This window comes from Ipomoea nil, unplaced genomic scaffold (assembly GCF_001879475.1).
Source record: "Ipomoea nil cultivar Tokyo-kokei standard unplaced genomic scaffold, Asagao_1.1 scaffold2403, whole genome shotgun sequence".
Classification (NCBI taxonomy): domain Eukaryota; kingdom Viridiplantae; phylum Streptophyta; class Magnoliopsida; order Solanales; family Convolvulaceae; genus Ipomoea; species Ipomoea nil.
The window spans coordinates 1,548,156-1,556,952 of NW_017618831.1; the positions used below are offsets into that span (position 1 = coordinate 1,548,156).

Below are 8,797 nucleotides of genomic sequence, written 5' to 3' on the forward strand. Positions count from 1 at the left end.
CGACATGTTTATATAATTGCAGGAAGGAACTCGTATGGCGTTAAATGCACTTTGACCCCTCTAATTTTTCAATATTGCACCATCACTCCTTTACCTTTGTATAAATTATTTTATCCCCCTTTCTTTTGAACCATAAGCGCAATTCGTATATACGAATTCGTTAACCGATCGGCAAAATAATGACACGAACACAATAAGGCTAAACACAAATATGATATGTTAAGGTTAATGGGTTGATATTCTTAACATACACGATTTATAAACGAGTTGACACAATAAACACATTTTATTAACATGCTTCGAGTCGTGTCGACACAATACGACACAAAACCCGTTTAAATTCGATAAACATATTAATATTTAGAGCAAATATCAATTTTGGTCTCACTAGTATTAGCAAAATGACAATTTTGGTCCATATATTTAATTCCTACCAATTTCCATCCACGATTATTGTTTTAGTACAAATTGTAGTCCACAATATTAGCCGGTCACCGTTTCGTTTAATACATGTTGAAATATGAAATTATTAAAGTATTTTCGTATTTTTCAAATTAAGATCTCAATTTGAACATAAATAAAGGGATTTAACCTCTAAGATCAATCGCAATTCACAATTTTCCTCCTCAAATTAAGGTAGGATGAGGAAGAGAAATGTGAATTGAGATCGATCTAAAAGCTTAAATCACTTTATTCATGCTTAAATTGGGATATTAAGTTAAAAAGACGAAAATACCCTTAAAAATTTTGGATTTTTTGAAAATACCTTAGTTTTTGGATTTTTTGAAAAAGTGTTACTAGTGTGGTTCTCTACTTCAAACTCATTTCACTGTATTTGTGGGCCTGTATATAGTGTATGTAGTGTGTTAAGACCATCTGACTATCTGAGGTCTGCAACTTATTATTATTATTATTATTATTATTATTATTATTATTATTTTAAAATAAGTAAAGAACTATGCTCCAGTAATAGTTACTAACTAATAATCAAAATCAGATTTAAATAAAAAGGGAACTTATTCAAAGCAGTTCATCAAAGATGGTGGAAATATAATTTTTTTGAGTGTTTTAAGGAGTTAGTCCAAAAAGAACGAAGAAGCATTATTTTTGTAATGTCATGATTTTAATTTTAATCAACATTTTTTCTATCTGTGTATTATATAATAGCAAAATTTATGCAGTCACACCATATCGCCATTGGAATACAAATTTTAATTTTATTTTATTGTGTTTTTTGCAATTTTGCAGCCATGTATTATCCACAACGAACCAAAAACTAATAAGAAGCCATTACAGAAGCTCAAGCAATATACCTTTCTCTTCTGCAGCTCCATATCCTTCAAGCTTAAATCTTTTTAAAATTTCTCAGTGCTGAGGCTATGGGGAAAGGGGATTTGCACTTGAGTTCAGACGCCTTCTTGGAGTTCAGTTGGAAACAAAGTTGGACACTTGGACCTATAAAGAGCTTATAAGAACCTATCTCAAGAAAAAAGTTCCGTAGCAATCAAATATTTTGGAATTACTGACAATCCAGCTTCCATCCACTTGTTTATATATGTCTAAACTACTAATCTTTCGACCTAACAGTTTGTGGCAGTTGATTAGTCGACTGCTAATGCAACTGGAAATTTTGCGGGCACATCCCATGTTAAAAAGCTCCGGGTTAGACCTTCTCACGCATAAGAAAAACTTTACGAGTGTTACTTGAACTGAATCACCTTCTCCCGAATAAGAAAAACTCTACGAGCTTGACTTGAACTGAATCTGGATTAGTTTCGCAGTGATATGGATACCAAAGAAACTATGATCTTTTGGGAGGAGTCAAATGTTGTGTTTGAATATCCATTGTGTCTGTCAGTATGTTCAAAACGGTAGTCCCTGTTTGGAGTGACATAAATTTGTGACCTATTAAATTTTAGAAAATAGGTTTATATTCAGTTTGTAAAATACAAATTTATTATAAATTCAGTTATCTTATTCACATAAAAATCAAAGATCACAAATTTTATCTTCTGATTGAAAATCACGAGTTCAATTCTTGTCAATACTCTTTCTATTTGATTGCTCGGACAATGACTTTAAATTTTTTTCATCATCCAAAAAAAAAGTCAACATAAAAATTGTTATGCTTCTAACTTTAAGGCGTGTTTGGATAGGGTTGAATAAAAATTAAAGTTGGATCTCACAATCAAACTAATCTTGAAACACCTTAAAAGTTGGATCGAACAACAACACCATTGGTCTCCGTGGTTAAACCACAAGTTTATTTAATTCATATCAATTTTAAATTCTGTTTAACAACAAAACCAAAATCCCTCTAATGATTCAAATTTTAATATTATAAGGTTGGATCATAATGATTATTTTTTTTTTTTTTGTTTACAAATAAACATATATATCATAATTATATTACAAGTAATTTTCACCATAAAAGGTGAGAGAAAAAAAAAAAAAACACACACACACACAATTAACAGCTGGAATAAGATCGAACTTCATTAGATCTAGGAGTTGTAAAATTTGTTTGAGTTAGTTGTTTTGAAAAAGAAAATAAATGTATGGATCAGCTCTCTATACTATATGCAGGGAGAGGGATGACTGGGGCTGGTTTTCACTTTTCATGGGGCTTTCAAATGCACATAAAAAGCTAATAATATATACAAAGTTTTGGATTGTGCTTTCTGTGGAGTATATTGTTAACGCTAAAGGGGATGAAGCAGAACGAACATCATCATCAGATCAGTCAGAAGCGGCGGATATCTCTGGGGGGCTTAAAATTGAGAGGGTGAGTTTCTGGGGTGGCATTCTCATCCTCTTTCCACATCTTGATGGTCTTGTCAGCCTCACAAGTAATAAGCCTTGTACCGGTTACATCATAGGTGAGCGCATAGATGCCAGCTTCACTTTCCAATGAACCTGTAGTAGTCACAACATAGAGGGATCAACAAATCAATCAATATTGTATTTTCTTTAAAAATCTTAATCAGAGCCTCAGGTAGGCTGGGGACATACCAGGTTGAACAAGAGTTTGTGCTTGCTGGAAATTGTGACCACTCCTCCAATCCCAGAACCACATGCTTCCATTATCACCTTCATACAGTAGTAAAAGAACAGAGAAATTGAAGGAATGAATGAATGAATTTCACCACAAACAATAGAAAATGGGACAGTAGTAATGGAAATTTATCTGAGATCACTACACAACTCGAATGCACACTTCAAATTTCTTACCTCCTGTAGCCATAACACCGTCATCATTAACAGCCATTGCATTGATGATTGTTTTCTGCTGAGAACTGTAACAAGATAACGCTGTATTAGAAAACAATAATGCTTCCAAAGACCACATAGATGAAAAATTAGGGTGGGTATGCCACAAATCTTACAGCATGTTGTGCATAAATTCTCCTCTGGGGAGGTTGAATTTTTTTATGTTGTCAGCAGAGGCAGACGCAAAAGCATCCCTAGAGCAGAGAAATGGATATCAGTCATATGTGTGCCCAAAAATGAAGAACAAAAGAGCAAGGTTGCTGAAAGGCTAATGAAAAAAAGTGCATATACATACTCCTTTGGATGCCAAGCCATCGCCCTCACGGATTTCTTGTGGTGTGTGAGTGTTGCCATAGTCTTACCTGCCAGGCACACACAATCATCATCAGTAACCATAAAAGTGAGCAACAAAGTTACTTAGCAAGTTAGATGGTGTCAATATCTATAAAATAATACCATATCTAAGGTCCCAGAATTTTATAGTTGAATCGTGTGAACCGGTGATGACCTGAGGATCCTGAGAAGGCATAGTTAAAATGTTAGATTAGAAAGAGTGAAAGCATGGCAATAATTACACAATTATTTGACCTAGTCTCAAGCCTTAAACGTGACTATGCACAATTAAATGCCTCAACAAAAGAAACAGATGAAAAAAAAAACTTACCAATTTTCGAGTAAAAACAGAGCATACAGTGTTCTCATGCCCGGACAAAGCATGTATTTGCATCTTGCTTCTGATGTCCCAGACCTGGAAAATCATCAAAAAAAAAAAAAAAAAAAAAGCAACACAGAATTTTATGACCAAATTTATAGAAAATCAAGTGGCTCAAATATCAATTACAGAGCAAAAATTAGAACACTGGATGACAATCTTTTAAGAGAACCATACCCGACAGACTGAATCACGACCCCCAGTGAGCAGGACATTAATGGTGGGATGAAGAGCTAAACAATAGACACCACTTAAATGTCCATGATAAGACCGAATCACCTATGACACAAAAAGTGTGACTATTAAGTAATCACATTCTTGACCATGATTTATACCAGAATGGCTTGATTCATTTCTTAAATCTTAACCAACCTTATTTTGTTCTAAATCCCAGCATTTTACTTGTTTATCATCACCGGCAGAGAACATGTAGGTATGCTTATTGCTAACAGCAAGGCCTGTAAAAATGATAGTTGTTAATACATGCTGGAATTTTCTGTCCTCATTTTTGCCATGTCCAGTTAGCACAAAAAAAACAATTAAGTATCAACCACAAATATTCCACAATACAACAGAATTTGAATTTGTAAGACAAACCTCTTATTTGTTCAACATGACCAGTAAGAGTCAGCCTTAGCGTTCCAGTTGCTAAATCCCAAATCTTGCACCAGAATAGAGGAACCAGATAAATTTTTTGTTAGCAATCTAGCATGTCCAATCCAGTCCCTGCCTGGCCCATAGCAAAAACAATATTTTGAGTTACCTACCTTGATAGTCCGATCAGCTGACCCTGTACAAAACCATTCATTACTGTGGTTCACTGCAACAGACCGCACCCAACCCAAATGCCCACTGATCACCTATACATTAAGAGAATTAGAAATATCAGAACAAAGAATACACTGTATTACCCATTTTCACAAGGACAGATGCAACCAAGAATATAATGTAAGCAAATCAAATTCAAACATGAAACATCCATCAATTGCCAATCATACATCCTAAAAAAATAATATAATAATGATAGGCTAAGTTACACAGGCAGACTGGTGGAAGGGGTGTCATACTGCTCAATCTACTGAATATGAGTGCAAACAATCATACTTTTCAATAATTAATGGGAGAAAGTGAGTTGCAGACCCCCACCTCCCTAAGAAAGGAGCTCAAGTTACTTACCCTGTAATTCTTCCAGGGAGCATGCCACACAGGACGTGGCCATTTACTTGATATTCTTTCCATTATTGCAGCAGTCGAAAGATTCCTGAAAGAATAACAAAATAGTATTTTTTTCAGTATATATAGGATATGGCCTATATCATTTTAAACCAATGCCTGAAAAAACCCAACAAAGTTCAGAGAGAAGGTTGAACATAAAATTCAGAATACAACAAATTAGGCTAGTGCCTGATAAATGATAATCCATCTAGTATAAGGAAAATACTGTAGAGAATATAAGGAAATATAACTGCGACCTTTCTGATGAGGCGTGTTGTGATGGAATAACTGCAGTACTTCTACCTGATAACCCATCCGTTCTGTAAATGAAAATGCAACAGATGACAAGTGAATGTGAATCATTAAAATCGTATGACTTGTTTTCCATTTCAAATTGAAAGCCGACATGAGACAATATCAACCTTGTTAGGAGGTATATCCAATGAAATTTAATACAAAGAACATGACTTTGGAACTAGAACAAAAGAATGAACATGGAATACCAAAAATAAAGGCAAAAAAGCATAAGGAATGAGAAGAAGAAAAAAAAGTATAACATACATGCTCTTTGGTTGCAAAGATGGACCAACAGCTAACTCATTTTTAGGCACCCCCTTCTGTGGGTCTCTTGCATTTTCTGGACCTGCGAGGAGAAGCCAAATGCAATTAAAACAACAGAACTACCTTACTCGTTTTAATAATACAGTTTAATTTCTCTATGATAAATGGATCAACCCTGCCAAATCTTAATGATTGATGTAGAAAGGGTAAAGGTTCTTTGTATATCATTCAACACATTCCAAACAATTACCATGGCAATACGAAGTAAAAATCTACCAAATCAAACAGGGAAAGCTATACCTGGAAGAGCAAGGGCATTCGAAGGAGCAGAAGCCTTTTGCGCTTGATTTTTGGCAGCCACATTTGAATTAGAATGAGGTTGAGCTGTTTTGCTTGCTATAGCTCCATACTCAATATTTAGCTGAATCATCAAGTGAAAAAAACACAACCATTAAAATCTTCCATAAAACTAAGCACAATTTTGCACAAAGGCCATAGAAGCTCAACCAAAAATAAATAAATATCAGCATTATCAACTTACCTTATGACATAATCGAATCTTCTTGCTGCAAGCAAAATAAACAAATAAGCGAATGAATATCACAATTAGGGGTACAGATATGAGAGTAAAAGTTTGAAGGAGTACCTATCCGGATCGGGAGGGGGAAAGTGGCCGTGGAGAGGAGAGAAGACATCCATAGCTCGCTTCATAGATCGAAAGGTGAGTTTCTTTAGAGATTGCGGTTCTGGTAACTCCAACACCATTTGTACCTAGGGCTGAGCAAAAGTTCGCTGCGAGTAGAAGATGGTTGCGCGGGTTGAGCTGATAGAGAAACTAGAGAGTAAGGACTAAGGACGTAGGGTTTAAGAATTGAGTAATGCTATATGACGAAAATTAGCGGGAAAAGTCCCGAATTGAGAAATATTAGGAATGCTTCTCTCGTACTTTATTGAAACCTATAACTCTAATATACTATGGGAAAGGATATAACTGATTTCTGTGGTGGGATATTGATTCTTTAGATTGCACTAATTTAAAATATATATATATATATATATATATAACAAATACTATCTTGTAATAGAGTCAAAAATATTCAAAAAAAAAAATTAATACTACTATTAAGTGAAAGACGCTGAAAACTAACTCTAATACAACTTTAAGTAAATAAACTCTCTTCTTAATACCTCACGTACACTCCAGGCATATTATGGAGAATTGAAAGTGCATCCGTTCTTCTAGACCGTCTTTATATAGTTTCTCAATTGGTCATCTCTTCTTTACTCATTGTGGTGTGTAATTTTATAATTTGATTTATATTTTTGTTTTCAACTCCTCACTTTGTGATTTTTACTTTGTCTTGGATTTTGTATTTTCGGGATTTTGTGAAATTTTAATTTATTTTTGCCACAAAATTAGAGGTAATTGTTTTGAGTCAACACTATATACTCCTCCTAAAAACTTCCATCTTAATTTACTTTTTGACACAACATCGTTTAATTAGACTATTTAGACTTTAATTACAGGTGGGCAAATTATGTTGTGAATCCGTATGCACCATGCATGGTGCATACGGATGCAAAAACGACGTCGTTTTATTAAAAACACGCATCTCCCCTTAAAAAAAAAAAATCAGGTTCGATTCCCAGCAACAACATATGAACTAAATTTCCAGAATCGATGAATTATAATTCCAGAATATAATCTATAAACTAAAAATTCAGAATCGTTGAACTACAATTCCAGAATCGATGAACTAAAATTCCATAATCTATGAACTAAAATTCCAGAATAAATGAACAACATAATGTTGTTGTTGGGAATCAAACTTGATTTTTTTTTTTAAGGGGAGACGTGTGTTTTTAATAAAACGACGTCGTTTTTGCATCTGTATGCACCATGCGTGATGCATACGGATTCACAACATAACTACTCTTAAAGGTGTATAGGACTAGCAATTCATAGCACACAATGAATATAAACTACATCATAGAAAAAAATATTAGAGGAAATAACATTTTCCCTAAGAATTTAATTACTTGTAAATTGTTTATCAGTAAATCTTTATAATACGGAGTATATATATATACTAGCATTTTGTACGCGCAATGCGCGAAAACTTATGTCCAATATTAAAATATTTGTAAGTAACAAAATTTTAAAAATTAGTTAAAATTATGTTTTGCAATTTCTTAAAGTGATGATACTTTTGAATTATCATATTTTTTGAATAATATAGTGATCAAAACAAAAAAAAAAAAATAAATTATATTTTTATATAATAATAATTTACAAATAATACTATGCTAAGACTCACATATATGATATATTGATATGGATACACAAATAATATATATATATATATATATATATATGATACACATATAATTTATAATTAAATTAGTTGTTATATGATAATTTTAATAAAATGATAATTAAAAATAGGAAAAAGATATGATAGATGTAGGTGTATGGTAAGATTGATAGATATATTAAAAACTAAAGGTGTTATAACGGTGTAAGGGTGATTTTGTCCAATGCAAATGAATGTACAACAATTAAAGCAAAATGTATATATTTATTAGCATATAAAAAAGGGACAAAAATCAAGGACATAACTTGTATTGACACTTATTATGTTTTTAGATTAGATATATATAGCATATATTTATTTAAAAGAAAAACACCGAATGATTTTCGGTTCTCTAAAACCTAAACCGAATGATTTTAATTAAAAAATCAAACCGAAATGTCACCCCTAAATTTACAAACGTAATGACACATTGTTTGAAAATTTACACACTTGATACTCCATAATTTATTTTTCTCTAATTATTTTATATAATGTATATTTAATACACAAATAATGTATTTTTTGTATGGCCACACAAGAATGTGTGGATCCACATAATAATTGGCCCAAAACAATTGAAAACAGTCCTATATAAGTTGATTATCTAGTTGTTCCATTTAATGGATATGGTGCTCTAACCCAATTTACTTGGGTCGTTCTAATAATGCATAAGGCCAGCATTTGG

General features: G+C 32.9%; 1 protein-coding gene across 1 annotated transcript; it reads right to left on the reverse strand.

Annotated features, from left to right (window-relative positions):
- Positions 1 to 2,511: 2,511 nt before the first annotated feature.
- On the reverse strand, positions 2,512 to 6,639 carry LOC109152199 (protein pleiotropic regulatory locus 1-like). The gene is made up of 17 exons (XM_019299787.1): positions 6,405 to 6,639; positions 6,300 to 6,324; positions 6,059 to 6,179; positions 5,759 to 5,840; positions 5,455 to 5,517; positions 5,159 to 5,243; positions 4,750 to 4,842; positions 4,580 to 4,643; positions 4,355 to 4,440; positions 4,160 to 4,261; positions 3,935 to 4,018; positions 3,727 to 3,787; positions 3,566 to 3,632; positions 3,387 to 3,464; positions 3,232 to 3,296; positions 3,013 to 3,090; positions 2,512 to 2,916 (listed from the first exon to the last, which is right to left on the reverse strand). Exons 1-17 carry the CDS (start codon positions 6,521 to 6,523, stop codon positions 2,744 to 2,746), a joined length of 1,446 nt encoding a protein of 481 aa, XP_019155332.1. The 5' UTR covers positions 6,524 to 6,639; the 3' UTR covers positions 2,512 to 2,743.
- Positions 6,640 to 8,797: the final 2,158 nt, after the last annotated feature.

What these genes read in the sequence shown, in the direction of transcription:
- LOC109152199 (XM_019299787.1), bottom strand. Translation starts at nt 6,523, where the DNA reads ATGGTGTTGGAGTTACCAGAACCGCAATCTCTAAAGAAACTCACCTTT. An exon ending in GAATGCCCTTGCTCTTCCAG is followed by an intron (nt 5,841 to 6,058) that starts GTATAGCTTTCC and finishes TTCTCCTCGCAG; the next exon opens with GTCCAGAAAATGCAAGAGAC. An exon ending in ATGGCTTGGCATCCAAAGGA is followed by an intron (nt 3,465 to 3,565) that starts GTATGTATATGC and finishes TCTCTGCTCTAG; the next exon opens with GGATGCTTTTGCGTCTGCCT.